The 27,369-nt window shown below is 41.0% G+C and overlaps 1 protein-coding gene across 2 annotated transcripts; it reads left to right on the top strand.

Annotated features, from left to right (window-relative positions):
* The first annotated feature begins 1,984 nt into the window (after positions 1 to 1,984).
* On the top strand, positions 1,985 to 26,557 carry LOC148402370 (delta-type opioid receptor-like). 2 transcript variants are annotated; one of them, XM_088367017.1, is made up of 7 exons: positions 1,985 to 2,074; positions 2,209 to 2,299; positions 6,900 to 7,161; positions 16,159 to 16,246; positions 17,250 to 17,432; positions 17,757 to 17,847; positions 22,403 to 26,557. In XM_088367017.1, exons 3-7 carry the CDS (start codon positions 6,953 to 6,955, stop codon positions 22,945 to 22,947), a joined length of 1,116 nt encoding a protein of 371 aa, XP_088223143.1. In that variant the 5' UTR covers positions 1,985 to 2,074; positions 2,209 to 2,299; positions 6,900 to 6,952; the 3' UTR covers positions 22,948 to 26,557. The 2 variants fall into 2 exon arrangements, with proteins under 2 accessions (XP_088223143.1, XP_088223151.1); XM_088367025.1 differs by lacking the exons at positions 1,985 to 2,074; positions 2,209 to 2,299 and adding an exon at positions 2,567 to 2,715.
* Positions 26,558 to 27,369: the final 812 nt, after the last annotated feature.

Below are 27,369 nucleotides of genomic sequence, written 5' to 3'. Positions count from 1 at the left end.
AGCCCAAGTAGTTTTTATGCATCTTACGGGACTCAATCTGCTTCCTTTGTTTTTCAAGAGCGTTCAAACATTGTAGATTATCCACGACCTTCGGTTGAGGACACGAGAAGAGACAGGCCAAGAACTGCATGGCAACAGGACCTTTGTCCTCACTGGACCAATGCAGACATGAGTTTCATGTGATTTGATGATGCCCTCAAGTCACGGTTCTTTAAGAAGCAACCATCCGAGTTTCTTGAAAACGATTGGCAGGTTCCCTTGTATGCTGGCACCGGAACGGCTTTGAACAGCATCAATTTGACTTCTGTTTGAGCTGAATTGAGACTTGACCTTTGTGCTGTACTACGTACCAGCCTTCCAGGCACTCACCATGCAATCTGACTATACATCAGTAAGAGACGTCTGACCTTTGGCTCAAAATTCTGGAGAAAAACTCATACAGTGCAACTTTGATTTAAAGGACTCCAATTTGAGGGATTTCAGATTTAATAAACTGAAAATAGTGTCCAGCCCACTCAAAACTTTCCTTATTAATAGATTAGACCTAATAAATGTATACACATGCTATTCATTTCGTTATTTGTTCGTTTTGGCGGTGAGTCCCGAATCAACAAATGTATATTCATTTGTATCCATGTGTTGATTGACGCAGCTTTTAATGTGGAAAGCACTTTGTGTTACAATGTTAGAATGAAAAAAGTTGTATCCCAAAGCTGATTTCAGAATCACTATCAAGGGAACTCAAATGTTTGCATCTTTTAAGTCCAGTTGCAGAGTACTAAAGGAAAGAAAATGTTAAAAGTGTTTTTATCAAAACTGTGAAAATTCTGACCTTCCCTTGTAGCTTGGTTACTGCCCAGCTTTCAACCTGCTTCAGTGTTACCATGGCGATAGACTGCACATTGGTCAACCATGAAGGGCTAAAACAGTTTTTTTTATTATCTTCATCCTCGACAGTGCTTGATAATAAACACTTTTTTCCAGTGTGTACCTTTTGCAAGATGCCTGTGAGCTTTTTTCTTAGTAACAGCTTTTTTCAGCATATTTTCATAGAATATATTTTCTTGTGATCCGACAAACTGTGATCCGACAGATTGAGGTTTGTCTAGCAGAACTACCAATTGCCTTGTATGCTGTGAAATAACACCTAAATTAAATACAATTACTATATTGAATCAGGTAAATGATTATTGTGACTTGCACTTGCTAATTATGGCAGTCACTATGAGGTGATCCCAGCTGACTAATAATAATAATAATAATAATAAATACATGTTTATAAAATTATTAAAGAATTATTATTATGTGGCACAGTGGCCAACCAAAAAGACAATATGTTGAATGTTCAAGTTGCTAACAATGTTTCAGTATTTATTTATTCAAAATGAGTGAATAGTTTGGAAGGAAATATAGAGGAACAAAAGGAAGCAAGGAAGGACAGAGAAAAAAATGAAGAAAGGAAGGAAAATAATGACAATAAGATAAGTCAAACTAAATTAGGCAAATGGAATTAGACAAATGGATAATGGAAAGCATACAGTAGTCCTAGGTTCTGGGTTTGAATCCTGGCTTGTCGTGCAGGAAAGAAAATAATGAGGACGGAATGGAAGAAAAGAACAACGAGGCAAGGAAGAAGGGAAGAAAGGAATTTAGGAAATTAAAAAGGAGACAATTTAAAGATGGAAAAAGAAGTAATTAAAAAAACGGTCTGTGGTCTTGTTGGGGATGGGAACGAATTAAAATCTAGATTTGAACAAAATCATGACTATAATTTGATACAAACGAGTCCATTTAGCTGTAACTAACAAGCTTTTTAATTACACGTTTTAAGCATGTCCTTTTTCCTAAGTGTTGGAGAGCATGAAGTGGAGATGTTGATCTGTCAGTGTCGGGGGGAGGAGGAAGCATCTTTATACACCCCTCCTCCCTCGGTCTGCCAAACGTAGACCCCCCCCCCCCCCCCCCCCACACACACACACACACACACCGCCCCGACCCCACACACCCCTCTCCACCGACCTCCTCCCCAAACCCGTTTGCCACCCGGCTGATGCGGAATGCTCCGCGCGGAGAGGTAAAGCCTTTCGTCCCTCCTCCCTCCCTCCCACCCACCCCCTCCCTTCCAACCGCACCGGACCGACTGCTTTTGGACCACCTTAGTCCTTCCACTTCTTGTTCTTCATCTTCTTCTTCTGTTCCCCGGTGCAGGAGGCTGCGGAGTGAAACGGGAGCGAGAGGAAGGGAGCAGGACGCTGCAGTCAAGCGACAACAACTTGCGGCGTAGCTGCAGAAAGAAAAGGTAGGACCGTGACCAAGAACGGGATCTAGACCGGACTGGGCTTCACCAAATGCAGACTTAGCCCGCTGCGACAGAGTGAGCGGGTCATTGCGGCGAGGTTTTGAAGACATCTGCAATCGGTTGTGTCAACACGCCGCGCAGATGGTGCGTTCAGTGTGCAAAAATGCGGCTGTAGTTTGTAACGCGGTGCGTAATTGACAGGTTGCACGCGACAGGGAGAGGGCTGCAATATGTCGCCTTCAATTGGATACACCTGTCTGTCTGTCTGTCTGTCTGTCGTTGGCCGAAGTGACTTCTTCCACTCGAGTGCGTGATGCATTGTGGGTCTTTTGCTGTGATTTATTGACTCCAGTTGTTGATGCTGACAGTTTGCTCTTCATCTGCATGGCGGAAAAACCAAAGACGTTTCTGGCGTGGTGAGCTCACAAGCATGCAAAAATAACCAGATGGAAAAAAATGTGAAAGAAAATACTTACAGGTTTTTATTTGGTTTAATGGCATTATGTTTGCATTCTGGGGAGGTCATGGCTTAAGTTGATCTTACAACATTGAGTCTAAAAACGTCAATTATGTGTTATATTACTGTTTGGTTGTTTTTCAAGAGATCCTTCCCTTCAAACTTGTTGCTTTAGTGATGTGCTGACCAACATCAACAAACAGGCCAAAAGTATTATTCTGGCACTTAACTTTCAATGGATCGTTGAACCAGCAAATAAATTTACCTTGGCTTGTGAATGTTAAGCATTGTGTGTTTCCCCGCACGAGTACTTAAAAAAAAAAAATGTCTGTTGGACTGCCAATGCGTCCGACACGTTTACTTTGCCAGTATGTTTCCCCCCCTTTTTTTTTTTTTTGCTTCAAAAAAAGAAACAAAAAATTGGTACTTTTATTCCAGGCCAGTACATGCACACCAAATTGAATCTAAACCCAAAACTGTCAAGTAGACACTTTAGAATATAGATACTAAATCTGGAACCGGAACCTCACCTTTTTCTGAGCTAGTATTAGTAACTGTTTATTGTGAGCTACAGCAAGCTAGCTACTCTGAGGTAGAAACAGACGCTGTGAGTGGGCACATTTGTGTGAATGTGTGTATGCATGTTCTTTGTCATCAGTGTCATCACTCTGGGTTAGTAGTGATGCATTCAAGAAGGTGGGAAGTCAGATTTAGCCCACTCTGATTTTCTCAGATGCGACCTTAAAGCGTTCGAGATACATGTAAACAACAAAGATGGCTGATTCCCATAGCTTGTTTCTTGTTCTTGTTTATCACAATACATTTTGACCTCAAGTAGAACTTCTTCATAATGTCCTAAATTTATATAAATAAAGGACTCTTTAATCTTGTAGACAATCACAGAGTGTATCTCCACACGGTCGCCATTGTCGAGTGACATCACATTGTAGTCCGTCGGTGAACTCAGGGTCCTTTTTTTTCTCCAACTTTGCTACTCTGGGCCTCTCAATTCTGAATTCGTTCTAGTGTACATTTCATAATTGGCAGTTGGAAAAGTCCAACTTCCCACTTTCCTTGAATGCAGCATAAGAACTACTTATGTAACCAAAACTATTTGGATGAGTCTAGAAGACAAAACTACTCCACATCTTCCATTTTCACTGAATGGGTTTATGTCAGCGCAACCTGTTTTGCACAACAGTCAGGAATACACTTTGCATTTCTTCATAAAACCAGAGTGGCTCTTTGTAATGTTAATAATGCAACAAGTGCACCTGATTGGGACCAAGAGATTGGCTTTGTTTTGCTTCATGTTGTCATCGAAGAGAAGGAAGCCTTACATGGATACACACACTTTGGACTGTGAAATGAATGCATATTCATCAAAGCACAGACACACACGCACGCGCACATACACAAATTCGCAGAGCTTGAACCTGGAAAACAAAACACACTCGGACAGATTTATTGACGTACTGAGCATGTGCTGTATTTATCAGTCAGATGCAGCCTGTCCTTCATGGCCACATGTTCATTCAGGGAAGGTCAACTGCTTTTGATGATTTTTTTTTTGTTTTTGTTTAGCGTGCTGGATGAAATTTCTCCTCCCTGTAATTGTGTGTGGTAAATTTCCAGTGAGTCCAGCGTGAATACAACTTACAGTGATGAAAAGGAATTGTCGGTGATTCTTCTTGACATGCAGTGAAAACAAACTGGGTGGTCTTGTTTGTGAATATTCTCACTCTGGGTGGTCACTAAAGGGATTACATAAACCATACGAACCAAAACGATCATTATTTTGTTGCACCCCAATTTAAGTTGTGTTTTGTGAAGCTCCTGTTTATCTCTCTTAGTGACACGCTCAAAAGCAGCTTGACGATGGCTGATGTTTCCTCAATGAAGGAGCCCGTACATGAAGTTGTTAATGTTAATGAGTAAGCTTTTAAAACGTATAAATTGAGAAACTCAATTTAGGACGTGCAGAGCTAAGTTTTGAAGCTGGAACCTCTCAAGTAAGAGGCCAATGTGCAAACCCCTATTGTTGATTGAATTCCAAATAATAAAATCACTCGACTGTTTGAATTTTGTGACAACGCCGTGTATAAGTAAAGTAAACATGAGAAAGACGAGCGAAACACTCATACTGCTATTACTCGTAAAACTGTGAGGCGTTGGAACATGATCGAGGCTGCTTGAAATGCTTCCACGCCGCTGCACAACTTGGTTTACACTGTCCTTGCCAGCCAGGCAGCATTTTGGAAGTCCTGTAACACCAACAGAGTGGTGGAACATTTCCAAACAAGAGGGCAGAAGCTTCTTGATTTCCACTCCTGTCACCTTTTATAATTCAACTAATTAACCTGACAGGACAACCTGATATTTTTTCGTCTTCATTAGGTTTCATGGATGAGTAAACCCTGGACTGGGCCACTAGGTAATTGCAGGGCAGGTACAGTAAGTCACAAAAGCGGTTATAGACGTCACTTTAATAAAAAAAAAAAATTACTGTGCTAAATGGTTGAAGTAGTCATTGTACAACTTGTATTACAGCATAATTCCTGCCCCCTCGTCTTATCGCAAAACATACCAATTAATGTCAAAACCGCTGGCAGCAGTGCACATGCGAACATGTCCAAATTGGGCCCAATTACCTATTTTTTCTTTTGTTATGTGACTCTTTTCTTTTCATAGAGCTCAGGTGTGAAATGGGAGCAGTGTTGCATTTTGTGTTAGCGCTCTCATTCTCTCATATCAATCATTGGAAGTTCAATACGGCAAAGAAGCCTCAGGATGGGAAAAAAATAATCGCTGCTGTACATATTGCTAACACCCTGGAACTGAGTTGCATCCGAGTGGCTGAGACCAGGCAGACAGAAAGATATGGGAATGAAATATTTACAGAAATGTGAGGGGTGTAGTTATTTTTGTGAGACATGCAAACTCCACATTAGGGGCGCTGAGCCGACATTCACTCCTGAGATGTCTGGACTGTGAGGCACATGTGCAGTGCAGGCCGGAGTAAAAGCTCTCAGTAAAGAAGGAAACCTTGGCATTTTTATAGGCTTGTCATACAGATCCAATCCCAATCAACTCTTTAAGAGGTGAAGGATGTATATTTTAGCGAGTACCTTTGCAAATAAGGCACAGGGTCTACTGTAGAGGTTGGCATGGATTCTATAATTACATATATTAGGGTGGACATTTCACTAAACTTCCAAATTAGGAATCAATTAACCACATTAGAGGTTTTTAATGCGATGAGGGACTCCCATTTCAGTGGCAGTGTCTATTATTAAGTCTATTATTCTGCCCTTTGTGTTTTTGTTCATCGATGACTCCAGAGGACAAAAACAAATTATACAGAAAGAGAGATTAGTTTATCTGATTTGTAGTGTCCCAAAAAAAGTATTTCATATGCAGTCGCACAAAGAAGACAACTTTGTTGACAACACGAAAACAGTCTTGTCAGGCCAGCAATTGGCAACGTAACACACACGCTTACTATCTTGCTGATTTCTCCTCAACAGCGTACGTCAATTAGTTTAAAATGTGACACTTTTTCTTACACAAGATCTGTAATGAGCACCTGTCATCATAAAATGAACACTAATGCGCCCTGTTTTTTTCCACCCTGCAGTGCCTGAATGTGAATTGCGTATCAGTACGGCGGGATGCGGGAAAGAAGGGTGGAGGCAATCTAGCGCATATATAGCGTACATGTATTGAGGCTGGCAGTAACAGCGGGGATGCTGCAGCCTCAGAGTTACTGTTTCAATGAATATTCATGACTGACGAGAGGCGTGGTGACAGTTTGAGGTGTTGTTGCAGCAGCTGATGCAAGAAAGCAAGGGCTGCATATTAGCATTTAGTGTTTCTTCACATCTGACTGTCTAATATTAATGAGGTAATATTCAACAAGGTCTTGGCTTAGAGATCACAGATATTTCTAGATCTTATGTCGTTGTTCAAGATAGCTAAATAGCTGAAGGTTATCCTTTCACGTCCTGTTTTTTATTTTTTTTTTATTTTTACTCAACAGAGTCAGTGTCAGAGATCAATAAGAAATGTTTTCATCGGATAGGCCAGTATGTTTTATTTGTATCAGCAGAGAGAGACTCAAAATGTTCTTTGTGTCCTTCTCAGGTCAGATTGCATAATTAGCCGGCGTATCCTAGCCCCCTTGGCCTCGCCCGGACATGGACTTCCCAGACGAGCTCCTTCTGGCTGAGTTGAGTCACCTGCAGCTGTACAACGACTCGTTCTTCCAGAACAACTTCAGCAGCGCCTACAATGAGACCGACGCCCTGCTGCCGACGGGAGTGAGGGTCACCATCGTGGTGGTCTACATGATCGTTTGTGTCATCGGCCTGGTGGGGAACTTCCTGGTCATGTACGTCATTATAAGGTAAGACGTGTCCAATGTTGTAAAACAGAGAAGCATCTGCTGTGCAGTGACAGTATAAATTAAACACATTTTGAAACGGTGAGATCATTGTGGCGATATTGAAGGTGACTGGTGAGTTAAGTGGCCTGTTGAAAACAATATTTTGGTCTCATGCGATTGAAACCTTCTCACAGTAAAAGCTATTTAAATACATTTCCTGCAAATGTACGACCCGCATCGGTGATATCAATCAACTTCACAGTAGTTCAGAATAATTTCACATTTCAGTATTAACACGACAGCTAACATGACAACTTATCGAGAGACATGTCATTTTTCTACAATTCAAAACAATTCTAATGTTTGCTTTTGGAACATTCCACTTGAAATTATCTATGGGATATTGGCATGATGAATTGGGGGGGGGCATTGAGGCGAGCCAGCCAACACAAGGCAGAGTCAGAAAAAAGACGAATAGGAAAAAAAAAGCTGTAACATTTTCCTTGCGGAGGACACACTTCAACACCATAATTCAACTTCTCAATTCATCATACACATCGGCAAGCAGAGCAGACAATTTTCCGGGTGTGCTGTCCCACGTTGTAAACGCAATGTTGTGCACATTGGCACCCGTGACTCGTTTAATCAAACAAATCGTGGCGTTTAAATACAGCGGTTAGCACTTTTACACCTGTGCCATCTGTTCGCGTGAGCTGACATGCAATTTCGAACCTGCTATGTGGTACCGTAGTAATTGAAGCCCAAAGTAATGTGTTGTCATGACAACAGTGACATAGGAAACTGTGAAGAAACTGTCTAGTGATAAGTTTAAAAATAGCACTTTCAAATAGACTGTTTTTATTTTGTAGTGTCATCTGTCTACTACTAGCCTTCTAATTAGAGTGGGTCTGTAAAGAAAGCTGTGTTGGCAGATGGGGGATGTCACAGAGGCCAAATATAATCTGACCTTTAACCCCAATTCAAACACTGTTCTTACTCATGACCTCAGATTGTCTCTCGTTTTGTTTTAGCAGCATGAAATTTACGTAATGTCGACCAAAGACACTCAGAGGCGTGTCACGATGACTCGGCCGTGATGGAGGGGAGGCGGTAACAGTGGGAGGCAGGAAAAAAAGTGAGAGGCTGATTCATTTTCATAGAAGAACTCAGAGAGGCCTTGGAATGCCAACAAAGATGATGTCATCCCTTGATGAATCCAAGAAATCCACATTTTGTATGGGACGCAATCACACACACCATAATGGAGAATTCTTGAAGGGTTTCCTGTATTCATCCGATCGGTCTACGGTTTCATCCTTCATCGGCCTCTCAAGTCGCATTTCGTATCTATCATTTTGTTGCCATTGTGAGTAGGGTCATGCATTACAATATCCAGTCAGCCAATATATAAATCCATGAGTCCTGTCAGTCGCATAAATATGGGTTGCTCAAATGTTCTTTATCAATGATCTTAGGTCGTCACTACAGCAGCTTAAACTTGACCCTCTAACTGCAGATGTTCCTCTGCAAAGTGGAGTAGGGTGCTTTGGCCCCATCTTGTGGTGTTGCAGAAAGTGTCGATAAATCCTGTGATAAATTCCATAATTGAATAGTCCAGATTAAAACGAGTACACAAATAGTTTGTCAACGGTAAACTGCACAAAGGTTCATAATTAGACTCCGAGAGTCAGCACATTTTATGATCGTTGAGCTCTAAGTGACTCATTCCTAGTTACTTTATCTTTCTGTTTCCATGATGCCAGCTCAAACTGAATTATAACATAGGGTACAGTACATTCTTTTCTGGAGTGACAGTTAAAGGGCAAGTCAAAAAATGTATTTACAATAATATGTTGCATACGTCTCCATTATTCTAAACATATCATTCTGATCAATATCGTATCTGTGGAATATGCATAAAGCAGCAAAATCCACCCGTTTTCATCGTTTTTCTCGGGTGTGGCCATTTTGCCACTTGCTTTCGACTTGCTTGTCAAACCCAGAAAATTGATTAACTGTAAAGTTACAGTCATTAGTAGTTGCAGTTAACAAAGGTCTTATAAGAGTGCGAGTTTGACTTTATAACAGATTGTTTCTATTCTATTTTATGTGTCCTATTTCTTATTGTATCACATTTCCAATGGGAATATTTAATGTTGAAGAAATTAGCAATCCCAAATCCCCGGCTGGTGAAGTTTATAACCTATAAAATTATTGTTTTTGATGACTCCGATGAAAGTCTTGCGAACAGGTCTGTCGGACTGGAAATGCAAAGCAGGCGGTGGGTGTTCAAATCAGCGCTGAATTTGAGTGCATTTCATCAGGAAGTGAGATAAAGTGAAACCTAATAACCAAGATGGTGCTCGTTTCTTGTGTCCACTGCAAGCCGTATGATTGCGCTCAGCTGTCAGGCAGTGTAAAAAACATTTTGAAGCCTCTTCTATTGAAGTTCACAACACCAACAAGGGCTACGAGCAGGCACTCCGACAAGCATCCGTTTTCTCTTGCACTCTTCCCAAAAGAAGTTGCATCTCAGAGAAGAACATAATGAAAGCGAAGCAAGCAGCGGGCAGTGAGCTGGCCCAAGGCCGAAGCTCAAGTTGAAGCCTCTCTGAGCACCCTTCAAGGACTCCACCAATGTTTCCATGACAACCCAAACATAGAGTTTCCACAAGATACTGTCATGGTTTTGGCGTCTGATTTGGCCCACATGCAGAACACACTCAGAAGTCAGAAGCGAATTTTAAGTGTTTATTGAAAGATGATGAATTAGTAGAACTGAGGATCCGGGACAGGAGCAACAGAACTGGTCCTTCAAAAGGTGGAGAGAGTGAAGTACCGCCAGGGAGGAATGGTTTCTGCCGGAAGGTAAGCAGGGTAGATGCGGGAGATGGAAGCTCCTTAAAAGCTCCACCTTATTGAGCTTCAATTGGAAACACCGCTAGGTCCTCAGCCACCCTGCTCACAGATGTCACCTGTGAAAAAGAAGGAGAAACGCCGACAGATACATAGTTGGACTTTATCAGACCTCAGCCTCACTCTGACAATCCTCTCCAAGACACGCTGACATTTTGCAGTGCTTGATCTGAGCAATGTTTTCTTGCTGCAACAAACTTAATTTTAATTGGGCTGGAATGATTTTACTTGCTGCATTCGGTTTTCAGGCGGTCTTTGGCACACTAAGAACAAAGGAAAGCCGACCGAACCTGATTGGTGCAGCGGAACCTTTCCTTTTGTTTATTTTTTTCCATCCCTTATTATCTGATTTTAGTCTTTCATCCTTGAGGCCCTCCTCATCTTCTCGTAGCTGTGAGTGTCTGCTAATGATCGCTGTCGACTCACGGCACAAAGCGACATTCACTTGCATTAAGAAACTTATCAGCCAAGCGTAGCTCATTTGCATGTTTTCTAATGATCATGGAAAAAAAAGCCTGGTTCAGAAAACAAGGTGCGACAAATTAGATCTTCTTATCAAATGGTTCTTCTGGCATAGAAATGGTGGCCTTGATCAATGAGGCATGACCGTCTTTTTTTTTCCTCCTCTATTCTCTCTCAAGCTAATGTTTACATTGTGTATGTGAATGGCAAGACACTTGCGCATTGATAAAAAAAGAAACGTATCAATGTTCCATTCAACTCTGTTTTTATTTACTTGAATGCGATCTCATGACAACACTGCCAAGAGTTTACCCCAACTCTTAACCAAAGTCAGCTAGTATAGGTTCAAGCTTACCTGTGAGCTTAATGAGGACAAGCAATTTGCTAAATCGATGCCGAGATATAATGTCGTCAAGTTTGACCCTGAACATCATAAAGGTACAAAACTTTGTAAAGCATGGAAATAAATGACACTGATGAGCAGCATTATCATCTTTCCACTGGAAGGGCAATTTTTTTCCTTGAGCTTTATTATATTACCAACAAAAAGCAATTTAATTTCCATTTTAGTTTGCAAACCCACATTTAACTCTTACCAAAATCATCAGTTAGCATCTGTACAGTAGTTGCCATAAAAATTCAAAATTGTTCTCTTATTTATATGTTAACTAGCAACATTGGGGGAAACTGGCAGGGTAAGTTGGACATATCTAAATTTCATCTTATCTAAATAAGATGTGATTGTTGCAGGTGGGGCACTGGTAGCAGATGCGGAGCTTGGTTGGGCACTTGGAAATACATACGTACATAAGGCGATGTGTGCAGCCAAGCCTTCTCTGGGTTTTTTTTTTTTTAGCTAGTTCCCCTAATGAGAGACTCAGGTGGTGAAAGGACAGGAGTAAGTTTTTGGCGATGATGCTAGTCTTTCCTTCCAAACTAAAACAGCAAACTGCCCCAATCAAGAGCGTCATATATGCTTGGCACACAGGCCATGAGGGAGCCAATGCTGATGGTGATGCAGGAGGAGATGGTCGAGTGGATCCCGACATGTCTTTGGTCAGGAAATCCAGGAATCGCTTGGGTTCTTTTCGTCTGCTGGGGAGCGTCCTCAAAGCCGAGGAAGGATTTATTGAGGGCATCTGGATTCTTTGAGCATAAGAGTTTGAGCTCCGTTCTTGCTTCTTATACCCTGAAGGCAGCATCCCTAGCCTTCAACAGTGCTCTCATCTCTGCATGGATCGTAGGGAACTAATGGTGTCGTGAAGCTCCCTTTGCCCTTCTCTTAATTTTAGCGTGAGCATGAGCTCTGGAAACTGTGAACACTGCTGGTGTAAAAAGCAGTGAATCTGCAAGGCAAGTAGTGTGGCCGGCATTTAATGGTCTAATGCTCAATTTCCTCAGAGCAATGGCTCCATTTAAGTCCATCAACCTTTCTCGCTACAAACTTCACTACTGCATTTCTTCCCCAAATGGGCATCAGAGCTGCCACAAAACAGCTGTATTCCCTCGATTTCAAAGGATGAGTCAGACATATTGTTTCGGTCAAACAAAGCACGGAACAAGTCTCGCTGGAACTGTGCCCCAACCTCAGGCAGAGTAAGTCCATTTTATTGTCCAGTGAGTGAACGTTGGTGAAGAAGAGTGATGGTATCAGTGCTTTGCTAATTATCCGGCAGCTTTTGATGTCGACCATCTCAGTAACCGCACACTGCCGAGAATACTTTTCAAGATAGCTGCAATAGTTGTCATTTACCTCTCTCTCAATTAGTTGTAGTTCATTGACCTGGCACTAAAATCAAATTCAAAGTCATCGTAAAGGGACTTAATCCCGTCAGCTCAAGAAGCTGCACCACAGGGGCGCCCCTGTTTTTGAATTACATAAGATAATTGGTCATTTTCCGCTGAGGGTCAAAAATTGAAGGTGCCTGTAAAGTGAAGGAACACTTTGGGGGCGTTTGATCATGCAAGTGTTGACAGATGAGCTCCTGCTGTAGCCGATTGTGTTTGATAAATATGACCAGTTCCTTTCAGAAATTGCAATGGCAACCCTAATGAAGAGGACAAGAGATATAGTTTAAGGTCCTGTAGTTTCACATTCTTCGGTGAATTTGTTGTAGCAGAACAAGTCCTAAAAATACTATACTCGGTCGTTCACAGATCCAAAATGGCACCCAATAGCCAATATTTAACAACAGATGTTCTAAACCATGTGATAAACAGCACACACCTTCAAGTCAGGTTTCCCTCGGCTGAATGTGTAAAAAATGTGCGCTGAACAAGAACCGCGTTGGAGGTGAGCCGAGAGAGAAATGTATTTTACCGCCGGAGGATGAAGAGAGGTAAGGTGTGATGTTGTGCTTTAATTGCCACTATCCCGTGACACAAAGGTCACATGTTCAGTCACATCGGCTCCTTTCTCTTTCGATGATCCAACAAACTCCCATGGATGCTCCCCGTGGGGCTGCTCCAGTTCTTGTGCAGCTCGACAAAAAAATGGGCTGCTGGTGGGTGACAAACATCTTGGCTCTTGCCTCCCAGGGAGAAGAAAGCTGTTAAATGATTGCAGTGTGTGTGACATGTTAGTCCCAAGACAGCCGTCGAGGCCACTTCACTTTCATCACTCTTTTCCATTTGGTGGAGATTTGAGCACTGCTGAAAAGTCTGTCAAATTATTATTCATTTATTTATTTTTATGTATACATGTGCCTAGTTGTCTTTCTCCCAGTCAACAATAGCCAACCAATTTTTGTCATCTACCGTATTTTCTGGACTATAAACTTTGGGCTCTGCGGCTTATCCATGGATTTTCATGATTTTTAGGATATTTTAAAATGAGTCGTTTTGGTAAATGAGGACATTTCATTTGAAACACTTGTGATTTATAGTATATATAGGGAAAAAAACTTCTGGCGTGGCTTATATGCAGGTGCGGTCTATAGTGCAGAAATTACGTTATTCACAATTCTGAATTATGTTTGCGCACTGATGCAGGTGGGGAGGAAAGTGCTTTGTCTTTCTATGTGTGCACATAGGCAGCCATGCGAGGTACCCGCCATCTCATCAGAGATTAGGGGCTCAGTGTCATGTTCAAGGACACTTGGAGATGGGGACTGGAGGAGCACTCTTGCACCTTAACACTTTTTATGTGTGTGTTTGTGTGTAGAAACATTGAAAGTAATTTGACCAAGATCAGTCTTTGAGCACTAAACCGATGTTGTTAATGATGTGACCAGTTGAATGACGTTTTGATGTAGGTTAGCGTGTTGCCTTTCCAGACTGTAAATGAAAATGAGCCTGTGCATATCTACTCGGCACCCATCCCACCTTTGATATAAAATTCAGTCAAGTGTGGAGTAGCAATCGCCACACCAGTAGTGAATAAAACTGCATGTCCATAAATAATGCCAGCGTAACCCAAAACCATTTGAAAGATATGAGTTGTAAATGTAAGTTTGTGGTCAAAACAGATGCCTCAATATTCGTGTGACTTAATACTGACAATTTTTTAACATGTAATGTTTTTGTAGTTAATTTAAAGTTTCATAATTTGGTACTGTGTCCTTGTGTGTGTTTCATAAATACGTGACCGACGCTTTGTTAGACTTGACATCAGTACGTCACAAAAAAAACCTCCATCTGATCATGTGAATGGTTTACTGAGACTCTTGACTTGAAGGAGAGTGTCATCAAGGGGGGGTTGTGATAACCACGCACAAGCGAGCGCTCACTGAATTGGGTTTGCGGCTGTCATCAAGAGGACACCGTATGAAAGGTCTTAAGGTCTTTACAAGCTGTCTGAAAAGAGTGCGGAGGTAATCCGTAATAAGAAAGGAAATGGTTTATTGTAAAGGATTAAGAAGAAGCAAAAGCTTTTCAGACACTTACTATCAAACACAGCCGAAGCAGCTATTGGTCACATGGGATTGGGAAAATCTGACGGTGTATATGTAGATGACACCTTCCTTGGTTTCGGTAATTCAGAAGAATCAATCATTTAGTTTGTATGACAGCCCTTAGTTGTCTTAATTGTTCATCTTAAGGTTTGCGCACGGCTTGAATGCTGGTTTTCCGTTACAATTTGTTCAAGGTCGACATTTGCCAACAGTGCTAATAGTCCTCAACGGTTTTTCTTTTGTCCACTTCTTTTTTTCTGACACGAAAAACTGTTTGCAACTGTTCAGGAACGCTGGGTAAATAACATCACTTACATGCGCAAACACTTGTAGCTCAGTGCGATACGGACTGTAGCAAAACCATTTGGCCATTTGTTAAGATGTCCTTGGTAATTGTGTCCTGTGTTTTGCTTCTTAGAATCCTGAAACAGCAAACTCAGTTTATTATGTTTTCTTTTCATACAATACAGTGCAGGTTTTTTTTATGTAGCGCAGGAGCTGTAACAAAGTGCTTTATATATTTCAATGGGGACAACCACAAAGACAGTGAAAACAGTCAATTCAACCACAAATGAAGTATTAATATTAGAATATAGTTGGAGAACAATAACAATAAAGTCACCTTTGTATAATGTGACCAAATAATCTGTGCTAAAGAATCTCCGTTTGCAATTGTTAGATTCAAAGAAAACAATTTAATTTTGCTAATGCAGTGCTGTGTTTAAAATGAAAGTCCAAAAAAGTTAACAGAGCCTCTGACAGTATATTTCCTGTTCATGCAGTGACAAGCCAACACAGCGCTGACTGCGGCGTGTGAATAATTCAAAGTGATGATGAATATTTGAAAGTGAACAGCACGCCGGATGAAAGAGCCATCAGATTACAGATTCCCTTCATCCTGGTTCCTCCTTCCAACTTTAATGGAGAGAAGAGGAAACGCGACATTAGGCGAGAAGATTGACTCGGCAAATGAGGAACTTGTGGTTGAGGAAAGTTTCGATCCCAATTGGACAAGGGATGGTGCGGTGAATTCACAAGCACAGCAGCTGCAAAACTACTTTTAAGATCTTGTCCCTAATTATTGGCTTGAAAGTGCATTTTTTATGGCCAAAAACCCACAGGCAATGATGGATTGTACCAATGATTTTTCTTTATTGTTCTTCGTGGTAAGTTCTGAGAGCCAAAGTGCTCTCATGTCCTGACTGACCCTCTCCACTTTGAGTACAAATTTAGCTTTGAAGCTTGCTGATATCTTGTGCCAAGTGCAAACAGGGAGTTGAGTCCCAATCTAATTTGTTTGGTGGTTGATTCATTACTCAGTATGATTACGCAATCAATCAAAGAACTATTCAATTTAATAAGTCATAAATATGCCCTTGATGGACAAAACGATTTGAATGAGATTGGCCTACTTCAAACAACTTTCTTTGGATATTACTTGGTGGTTATGTTTTGGGGTTTTGGAGATATGAACAAAACCCCTTCAGTAGTTATTGTTGGAATGCTTATTCCATCACTTATGTTAATACCACTTGAAAAGGGCCAAGTCGGTCCAGTGATACCAGGACCTGCTGGTTCAGAGTGATGCTTGAAATGAATTTCAAGGTCTGATTAAAGTGCCCCCATTTCCCCACCATAAACAGCAGACAGCGCACCTTTGCGAATTTTAATCCCGCGTCAACATCATCCTTCTATTTGTCATGCAGATGACTAAAGCAATTTATGTCTGCGTGTGTTATGTCCATAGGTACACGAAGATGAAGACGGCTACCAACATCTACATCTTCAATCTGGCTCTGGCTGACTCTTTATTCCTTGCCACTTTACCATTCCAGGTAAGCGAATGATCGAAATCAACAATTTAATGCTTCAGGCTGTTTAATGTCACTCCCTGACTTGCAACAACAACAACAAAAAAAAATTTTTGTCATTTATTTAGCGGCATTTTTATGCTCAAATCAATGAATATTTCAAAACATTTTGTGAAACCACACTTGTAGACAAACAATACACCGCTGCTCATGGGCATATATTTTATTTATACAGTACATAGTATTACAAATCATATTGTTGCTTATTGAGGACTGATCTTCTCTTAATATCTACCCATTTGTGTCCATTATACTCTCCCCAGGTGGCCAAGAGCAGCTCAATGTCCATTGAGTTGGAGCAAAAAAAAAAAAAGTAGCAATTTCTTTACAGTATCTTTAATAATGTCTTTATTTTTGGTTTTATAAAGTACAATATAATTGAGTCAAAGCTTTGTAAAAACACTTTACCTAGAATTTCTATTGATTTCGGGGCTAGGCTACAACAGATTAATGGCATTTCTATTCATTTTAATGGGCAAGATGATTTGCGATACACGTATTTTGAGTTACGTGCATGGTCACAAAATGAATTAAACTTTTATCTCAAACTTAGGCTGAGAACTTTGAACTTGTCGACCAGAATGTACTGCTCATATTTCTTTGTTCCTACTTGGTCAACTGCCATGAAACGTTAATGTCTTTTAACATTCACACGATTGAGTGGAATATTGTTACAATACTATAATAATCTAATATATATACATTCATCTGCCAAGTTATGTGTGCAATCTTGCTAACAACGACAATCAGTGATTTTTTTTGCCTCGTGTCATCAAGGCCAAATAATTGTTTACATATTTAATTAATGTGCAAATGAAGTCTAATCAGCGTAAGGATCAAAACCATGCAAGAGAAAGGTGAAGCGCTTTCACGCTCTACTCGACTGAATCATGAACTCTCCATGGAAGCGCTTGAGTGTAGACGGGACCTCCACATCCTCATGGTTTTAATTTGGGAATGTTTCCAGGGTACCGACGTGTTTCTGGGCTTCTGGCCGTTTGGCAACGCCTTGTGCAAGGCGGTCGTATCCATCGACTATTACAACATGTTCACCAGCACCTTCACGCTGACAGTGATGAGCATGGACAGGTACGTGGCGGTCTGCCACCCCGTCAAAGCTCTGGACATGAGGACACCTCACAAGGCCAAGGTAAAATGTGTGCTTGGCATAACAAAATTGTGATGAAGCACCTTGCTCTTTTTCCCCCGTTGTGTCCCAGTTTGGCTATGCATGAAAAGAATAATCCAGTACGATACATCGATCTGGCATCAAAGAATCAAGCCTCAGCGTGTTGTTGTTGTTCTTATCTGAGTAAGACTTCCTTTTGCTGTCAGCGCTCTCTCTCGGAGCACAACACCATCACTCCCATTCAGACAATCTAGCGTGGGCGTTTTCCATTGACTTATGAGACAATTATAATTGAGCCCTCTGTCTAGCTCCTTTGCAAACTAATTACGTGCCATTTTTGGTCAGGTGGTGAATATCTGTGTGTGGGTGTTGGCGTCAGCCTTTGGAGTTCCGGCCATGGTAATGGGCAACGTTGAGGAGGAGCAAGAACATAATAGTGAGTAACTAGCTCATTGTATTTACACGGAATTTGTTCCATGTGCACCACACATGTGAGCTGGGATGTATTCATCTTGGATTAATATGCAAAACTGCGGCGAAACCCTGCCACACAGCATTTATATTTCATTATCCATTAGCGACGAAAATTCATGGGAACAAAATGGCTCGAAGCTATCTTTCAGCAGGACCCTGAGGGGCTGCAGTATGGGTGAACTTGTTTCCAAATGTGCTTGCTCTCGCTTTTTACAGCTTTTTATGGCATCGCATCTCACTAATGGGCTCGACACATACAATTTATGAACAATCAAGTTATTTGCCAGCAAAATGTCTCGTCACTGTGGATGTTAAGAATTCTCGCATTGTGGCATTTAAACAACATCTGGCACGATTTGTCTTATGTGCAAAACTCAATTTTGACTGTGCAGTTAATCATTGGATGACATTTATTTACTTCCTGTAATGGCAATGAGTAACAGATGTTAATTACAAGTGACATTTGTTTGATAGGAGATTTTTGGCTAAAAGTGGAGTTAGATGCACGTGATGTGTCCATTTATTGGTCCACGCAGAACTGAATGGGTAACTTCCTCACATTAGAAAGTGTGTTTCATTCTTAGTTCAATAATACAATACTGGTGGAAGTGGAATAAAATTTCCCCTACTTAAATTTTCACATTATCACTGATGATGCAATTGAGAATGAATATATGAATAAAACAAAAATCAGACATAGGCAATGCAAATGCAGCCTAAGACGACAGTAGTAAATAGTAGTAAAAAAAAAAAATCAAGTCTAATGATGAAAAGACTCAGATGAGCGCCATTGGTGAGTCATCATTTGCCACATAAACACACGTGTAATACGTTTCCACATGTGACACTTTAATCTGAGTCAGTTTATCTGTTCTTTGATTGCCTCTAAAAGGAGTTGTACAGTTCAATCATGTCAGCCACAACGGTTTTAGAGCCGCACCCCGACTTCCCTCCCTCCCTTGATGCGCCGCTGAACTCCATTTCATTTAATGAGATGTCTATTAGCGCAACGCACAATCACTCCACTCCAGTTAAACTTTACTGTCGCTGCTTCTCCTTTTCCACCGCCACAGCGAGACTCTTAAGAGAACATCATTGTGAACTTTGTACTTGATTTCTGCAAATATTTGTTTTGCTTTCATCACTTCCTGGATATTATGAGTAACCTTTCTATGCTGCGAACAAAGCTTTTTTACATTCTCTATAAATTGCTACATGACTTGATACTGTACTAAATTGGGGGAGGCGCCAATTGCCCCCCTCACACACACACACACACACACACACACACACACACACACACACACACACACACACACACATGCTTTCATGATTTCCAATGCACCAGTTAGCTTTTCCAGCTGAGCCCAGGAGTGCCTTTTTCAGTTAGGGGAATTTAACCTGTGGTCAAACAGCCACAAACCATTTTCCCAACCACATGGCCACCCTTGGTGTCTTCAGTGATGCATTTAAGTGTGTTTTAAAAGGCTTTAATGTGGATTCAAGATAGATTGTGTGCGTGTGTGTGTGTGTGTGTTCGTGTGTGTGTGTGTGTGTGTGTGTGTGTGTGTGTGGGTGCGTGCGTGCGTGCGTGCGTGCGTGCGTGCGTGCGTGCGTGCGTGGTGTTGTTGATAATGCTATGCTGCTCTGCATGCAGCCCCATTTACCCAGAGGAGGTCTTGTTTTGCCAGCAGGCCCGCTGACAAAGTGGCTGGCTGCCCGTAATTTGTGGTCGCGCCACCTGCGGAGCTATATTGTCTTTTTTAATAAATCAGATAACATTAATCCACATGCTGAACTTTTGTTTTACTATCTTTTAGAATTAGTTTTTACTGGGTTAAGCTGTACTAAATCATTACTTTCACAACTTAGCAGGCAAACAACATGACAAGCCGGGAAGTCATTGTTCCACAATCACAGTTTCATGAAATAAAATGCACACATACACCAGTCTTGCTTAACACACTCAATGCTAGAAAAACTAGAGAGGATAATAAGGAGGGGCTCAAGACAGAGCCCTGGGGGACACCAGAACTAACGGGAGAAGGATTGGAGTTGACTTGACTTGAGTTGAACAATTTTCTTTTGAACATAATGAGTGCGCCCATACAGACTGAACCATTGAATGGGTGTGTGTATTCAGAATGGTGTGAGAAATGGTATGAAAAGCTGCTTTCAGATCAATTCATTCACTCTGTGATTTTGTGCACGTGTGCTAAATGAAACTTTTGCAGCTTCTAGATTAGAATCAGTAAACTGCATTTTGTTATTGATTACAAATGCAAAAGGCAAATTTCACATGCAGCAAGTCAAGCGAGTAATAATCATAGTCAGAATCCTGTAGCTTCACCATACAGTGGCTGTCACCATGGCAACTATAGCTCATCCAACTTTAAAAGGCAATCTGTGAATATTTACTGATTTACATGGTCCCTTGATAATTATTTTTATTAATAATTAATTCATTATTATTCATTAATCATAATTAGAATTTTTTGAGTCAAAATAGTCAATAATTAATTAATTGATACATTGTCTATTGATTAATTGCTGTGCTTCTAAATGCAGCTAAAACGTTTAAGTGCCTTCTTGAGACTCAGTGGAATGAATGTTGACCAGAGAATTTGTGGTTCTGCATCGATCCAGTTTCAGCCTGCAGCAACCTTGAGTGTTGTTATTAGTGGACTCTAGGAATTATTTTCTTTTGACCACATCATCTTTTATGTCCTACCTGTTCTCCTTCCACATTACATTTCTGCCTCGTTTCATTTTAACTTTATCTCCCTTTTCCCGCTGTCGCTTCATTCTATCGTCACAATTTGTGCCCACAAAAGAGAAGCTTGGGCCTTGAATCTCAGGCCAAAATGCACCCTTGCAACTATGGCAATGTAACACCACCATTGGTGGAAGAGTTGGCGTGGAAGTGGACAATTAACATTTGAGAAGGTGAGACATTCACAAAGAATGATCGCCACTAAAAGCTATCGAGTGAATGACCTTTTCTTCTGCTGGTATTAAACATCCTGCATTAAAAAGCGGGTGTAGCTGATGATTAAAAACTAAATGATTAAATGAGAAAACTACACTGCACTTATTCATTATGTGCAGGGAATGTGTTTTAAAAAATCAGTTTCAGCGGGAAAAAAAAAACATAGATCCAGAGTATGTTCCCAATTCTACTGGATGCTTGATCAATATAAGTAATACCGTATTTTCCGGACTATAAGGCGCACCTAAAAACCTAACATTTTCTCAAAAGCCGACAGTGCGCCTTATAGTCCGGTGCCCCTTGTAGTCCGGTGCGCCTTATATATGGACCAAATACCTAAATTTAAACTGTTCCGAAGCCTTTTGTCATGAAATCATAAGTGGCCTGCTGAGACTATGAATCATGAATCAAAAAGACTATAAATCATTATTTTGTGATTATAAAGTCATTTGTTGCATTTGAAGTTGAAATAAAAATGATAAAATGTAGAATGATTTGATTTGGATTAAAAATCTGACGTGATGCATTAATGGTGCACCTTATAGTCTGGTACGCCTTATATAAGGACAAAGTTTTAAGATGGGCCATTCATTGAAGGTGCGCCTTATATTCCGGTGCGCCTTATAGTCCGGAAAATACGGTACACTAATCCATTTTTAGAAATGTATTTCTTGTTATCAGCTTGAGCACATGCTTGCAGTTGCACATTATTGAAGTCAGTTCATCGACAGCTCAAAATTCTGTCAAATGTGGTAAAGATAGTGAGATGCGGCACGTAGTGGAAGGGAGCACCGCTCAATGTCAAAGTGCGTTTACACAGCGCCAGCCACAAAGGCTTGAATGCGAAAAAAGTCAATCTGTTATACTATATACATATACATAACTGTCACATTTGCATTCCGCTTTGATCCAGATGCATTCTTGATTCGGCTGACCTCCTTTTAGCTTTGGAGATTTGAGATGGTAGATAGTTAGTTACGCAGTTATTGATTTCACAGGTGACAAATGCCTCGGTTAAGGTCTGCTGTGTCTGCGTGTCGCTCTTCTATTTCTCCTTATCAGTCTGTCGTCTCAGACACATTAGTCTCAGACTGCAGCCTCTAATTAAAAGCAATAAAGCGGGCGTCACGTCTTCTGTCACGCTCCCTCGACGCACACGTCATCTTTTTGTCTCGTCAAGTGCCATTACACATGCATATATTCTCATCCCTTTCTTTTGCTCTGCCTTTTAATATTAGCATGGCTTCCTAATCACATTGGGTTATTTGCATCTTTCATGTGCTCACAATGTATGCAAATAACGCCCACATATTCTGCATGACAAAGAAGGTTTTGATTGTGTTTATGAGGCAATATTTGTTGCACAATCAATTGCATCAAAGCACACACGTGGCATGTTTCAACTCTAAAAAGGCTGTTCAAAAGTCTCCAAAAGGTTCCAGTTTTGTGTCTTTGGCTGATTTTGAGCGAGTCCTATGAATTTATGATCCCCCTCCCCCACATCTGTTTTCATCTTTCGTGAATCTAGGCGTCGAATGCATCGTCGTCCTCCCTGAGCCGCGAAGTCACTGGGATCCCGTCTTTGGCACTTGCGTGTTTCTCTTCTCCTTCCTTATCCCCGTGGCCATCATCAGTGTTTGCTACAGCCTGATGGTCAAGCGCCTTCGCAGCGTCCGTATCCTGTCGGGCTCGAAGGAGAAGGACCGCAACCTGCGACGCATCACCAGGATGGTTCTGGTGGTGGTGGCCGTGTTTGTGGTGTGCTGGACTCCCATCCAGATCATGGTCCTGGCCCAGTCGTTGGGCTTCAACCTGAGCAGCTTCTCCACCTTGGTCCTGATGCACTTCTGCATTGCTCTGGGCTACGTCAACAGTAGCCTCAACCCCGTTCTCTACGCCTTCCTGGATGAGAACTTCAAGCGCTGCTTCCGTGAGTTCTGCCAGCCTTCACCGTTCCGTCTCGACACCCAGCAATCGGGCCGCATGAGGAGCATCGCCCGGGAGGTGGCGGCCGCTTACAGCTGCAAGGCCGACGGCGGGGGACCCGGCGGTGGGACTCCCAATCCCGCGTGACTAGGCGTGGAGTTGCCCCTGGTAGGGGTGGATCCCCCGCAGAGGGGAGAGATGCCAGGGACGGGGAACTCCAACACAGAACTGACTCAGATCACAGCTCTCTAGCGGCGCGAGCCCCCCCACCCCCCAACTATACGACTTGCCTGGGGTGGGGGGGAGTCTGACGAGGATGATGGTACGGAAGGTAAAAGAATCTGAGAACTCCAGTTTGGCAGTCTGTACGACTGGAAAACGGGACGGGGTGGTAAAAACGAGAATAGAATTGACAGTCTGGCTGATAAACCCTAGATGAGGTTTATTTTTAAAACCAATTCCCTTGCCAACAAGACCCGCTGATTGCGCGTCTCGTCATCCAGACAAAGACTGGACCTGTAAGGAGAAGATGTTCAAACCACTAATTTGGTGCTTTTAAGAAGATTGTATATTGACAGAATTGCTTTGGGCTTGTGAAAGGAAGGATGAACATGATGGTTTATTGTATCTTTTGAGGTCATTGTATCAGGCCATCGGGATGTATAAATTCCCTTTCCTTAATCACGAATGGGTCCACTAGATTCATGTGATCAAGCCTTAAACAGAGAATTTCAATTGGTGGTTTTGAATATATGCATGTCATAAGATATGATTTCTCAAGACCTGTGCTGGGTCGTATGAATGTGATTTTGCTTAGACGTTGAAGCAACTCCTATGCTGCATTCCAGAGAACTTGGAATTCCAAGGTTTCAAATCTCCCTCTAGGAAAAGTGCAATGAAACGCTGATAGAAAACCAAAGTGGGGGAATTGATTGAAATGTAATGTAAAAAGTTATGTAACCTCGTTGTTTGTTTTAATTGCTTCTACTTGATATTATTAATAGCAACCTGTCCAGCACGGAATTTGGTGTTAAGATATGTTGCTATATTCTTCTGCATGCGGTCATTTGGTATATACGTAGATATTTAAATAAAAAAAAAAAAAAAAACATGTTACTCAGTTTTGTGCTCTCTGTTGTTGCCTTTTGTTCATATTTAATTTTGGAATCCTTGTTTCTGCAATGCAGCATAAGCCTGTACAAGCATGGCGCTTGTAACTAAACTCACAATTTGGCTCTTTTTTGTCACAAGAGGCATGAATGATACAAGATCAGCATCCTCGCAGGTGCTTTGTGAATGGAGGTGCCATGTTGCGGTTCAACAGGTCAAGGGTCACTTTTGAGGGTTGGGGTCTCGTTGAAGAGCAACCGGAGAAGGGGATCGCCATGCTCCAATCCCACTCCAAGGGGACTAAGGGGCTCACTGTCACTTTTCTCAGTGTCTTAAAGCTGACATTAACCCTGAAACAGAAACCACAAGGTGTCATTGTGATGCTGCACATTTTTAGTAGATTTATATATCGATCCTCCTTTCTTTTAATACTGATTAGGGCTTTAGTGCGAGAGGTGAGCTGCACCTTCCGCAGATGTGTTTTCAGTATTCATGTATAATCACCTTTTTAATCATGCTAATAGTTTTTAGCCACCTGATAGCCTACAGGGCTCATATATGTGGTTGATTGATTGACAGATGCGATGTAAGAAAATGTTCCCAAGTACTTGTTGTATTGAATCACTGTCACGTCTCTAAGGCTGGAAACACCTCAACCAATTTCAATTGAACGCCATCCGATTTCAAATCTATTTGCGCGTATGTTTCAAGTGACACATTCAATCTGTTTTCATGTTTATAGAGCACAAGAAATTACTGACATGCTCAGATGCCCAATGTTCAAATTTACAGCAGTTGTTATTGTATTTCTATTTGTGTTGTTTGAACACACAAAGGTGAAAGTGTCCTCAGAACTGTCAGTTTACGCTGCACTCGTATTGATTGGCACATAGCTGATGTGTGTCAAATCTATACGTACATCTAATTTTGAATCGAGCATATCATAAATGTGATACATCGGAATTTGGGAGCAAACTATGGAAATTGTGTCACTTGTAGTTTAAAACCAGCCCAGGAGACAGACAGACAGACAGACATTGGCTTGAGACAGACACAATTGGACGCAATCTAACAATTATTCCCAATCCCCAGATGACTGAACCCTTGGTAAACATCGAATTGATTTAAGAAAAATGATTTAAAATAATTTATGGTTTAGATTTAAACGTGCACAAGTCTGTCTCAAGGTTAACATCTCCTTTCATCTGTACTTGTGTCACCTGTTGTTCCTCTTGTCGTGTTTGGTGCATTTATTTATTTATTGCATTGAGTTTGGAGAGGAGCATACACTTGCCTTAAGTATTGGAATACTGAAAATGTTGTTTTAATGCTGTTAGTTTAAATTATTCTGTAGACTCAAAAAAATCAATAGGATAGTGGAGAAAAAAAGTCATGTTCTGAAGTCGAACTTAAATGTTTCATGAGTTCAAACACAGATCTTATAGAACATACTGTTGGGAGGAGTCTTTTTCCGAGTGTATCACACTGGCCCATGGAGGAATCCCACGCGGTTGCAGGGATGAGCAGCATCCATCAGTGTCGCCATGGCAACAGTCAGGACTCAGTGGAGACAATAGTGTGTTAAGCTTTCATAAAAACAAAAATTGAAAAGATATTTTTATAGAAGAAAATAACAAAGATGGACAGAAGCATCACTGAGTTAAAGTTGGTGTGTTTTGGCTGACTCATTCTTTTGCATGAAACTCCAGGTAACCATGGCAACAATGCAGTTCTACCACTGGATGAAAATGAGTATTAAACCATCCACAGCCATAAGCCTGATTCGAAACTTGAAGGTGATCGCATAACACAAAAAGATAATCTGACAATAGTGGTGTGGCATTTTAACTCAAATCAAAGGCATCACGTCGACAAAGTTTCAAAGTGGTGTTTATCCTTGAAGGTCACTGTTCTGTAGCATAATGTTCTTTTTGTTGTTGTTGTCGTTGTTGTTGTGCAAAAAAAAGCTAAAGAGAACAATGATACCAAGAGGGTGCACACACTGCCTTGTCAGTGCAGAGGGAGTGCGCATTTAACTGCCTGTTCAATCCTTGTAGATATTTCGTACCAGCTGTGTAAAAGTATTAACTCGGCTCTGACCATCATTTACCTCTGATTTCTTGTTTCTCTGTGTTCTCAGTGTGTAGAAGAAAAAAAAAAATGAAATATATATGTATAGTATATATATGCCTCTCCGAGCAGGATGGGGCATTTAAGTGCACCTGATTCCTCTCATCCGTTTACATTTTGCAGACCACGTGAATGTTGAGCCAATAACTGTTGAAATTCCAAATGTAAGAAGAAAAACATAATGTTGATGTTGCTATTTGACAATTGCTCTGAAAATGTTGTGTTGCTTCTGCTGTGTTTTTGCTGTGCAGGAGATGTGGTATATATTTAAATCTCATCGGATCGGAGAAATGACAGTAAAAGGGTTTTTAGGGCTCAAGCTTTTAAAGCTATCCCTGCGTGAAACCGCATGTGTCAAAGCTGTTTGTGTCACATGAACTCCAGGCACAGAAAGGTGGCTATTCAATGCTAGCTGATTCTTGATCAAAATCATGGAGAATTTATTTGCTGAAGCTTAAACTGTATACTGTATATATTTTTTGCACATGACGTTAATAAAGAGATTTATGTTGAAGAACGCAAATCTATGAGAGTGTTTCTCTACGCTGGAATCCTCACATCTCCGAATTCAATATTTTTTCAGGAAATTGAACAAAAAAAGAATCAGGTGAAGTGTACAATACAGTAGCCTATATAACAGATGGGCAGGCAGACAGACAGACAGACAGACAGACAGATCTTTCCAAAGTTCTTTCATAATGAGCCATTGCTTTCACTTTTATGTTTCTCTGAGGACATTTTTGAAGAGGAAATGAAGATTCTAATATGAGTTATGTCTTTAAATGTGAATGAAATCACCTGTGGGTAAAACATAATAGAACATTTTCAAAGGATAATTAACAGCGACTTTCCTTTAAAAATATATATAATAAAATAACCCTCCCACCTTTCCAGAGTGCTCCTGGTGTCAGTTGTGAAAGAAAGTGAGGATCTAAAAATGTTACAGCTCTGAAAGTCAACATAATGGACTTTTGTGAGGTCACAACATAATTGTATCCTGTGGCAGCTTATTAAATCCTATCAAATACCACAGTGTCATTTTAGAATGCAAAACACGGAATTCATGCTTGGTTGCAAACACCGTTGGGATGAATTATTGGGGAAACTGGGGACAGTTGTTGAATTTAAAATTACTACAATCGGATAAAAGGAATCATTTGAGTCATCTCACACAAGCTTTTGGCTTTACTTGTGCAAAAATGCATAAAGCAGACAGAAAAAATGCGACAGAAAATAAAATTTGGAGCCAGGAATGTTTTCTGTGAAGTCAAATTGCCTAGTCAATCGTAAAATTTCACTCCTTGTATTTGAGATTATAGATGCTCTTTC

Source organism: Syngnathus floridae, chromosome 2 (genome assembly GCF_059516105.1).
Source record: "Syngnathus floridae isolate MCC-2025c chromosome 2, RoL_Sflo_1.0, whole genome shotgun sequence".
Lineage (NCBI taxonomy): Eukaryota > Metazoa > Chordata > Actinopteri > Syngnathiformes > Syngnathidae > Syngnathus > Syngnathus floridae.
This window is presented reverse-complemented; position numbering and strand designations above follow the sequence as displayed.

Coding starts and splice junctions, on each gene's coding strand:
- LOC148402370 (XM_088367017.1), top strand. CDS start 6,953: ATGGACTTCCCAGACGAGCTCCTTCTGGCTGAGTTGAGTCACCTGCAG. Junction 7,162..16,158: donor GTCATGTACGTCATTATAAG/GTAAGACGTGTC, acceptor TTATGTCCATAG/GTACACGAAGATGAAGACGG. Junction 17,433..17,756: donor GGACACCTCACAAGGCCAAG/GTAAAATGTGTG, acceptor ATTTTTGGTCAG/GTGGTGAATATCTGTGTGTG.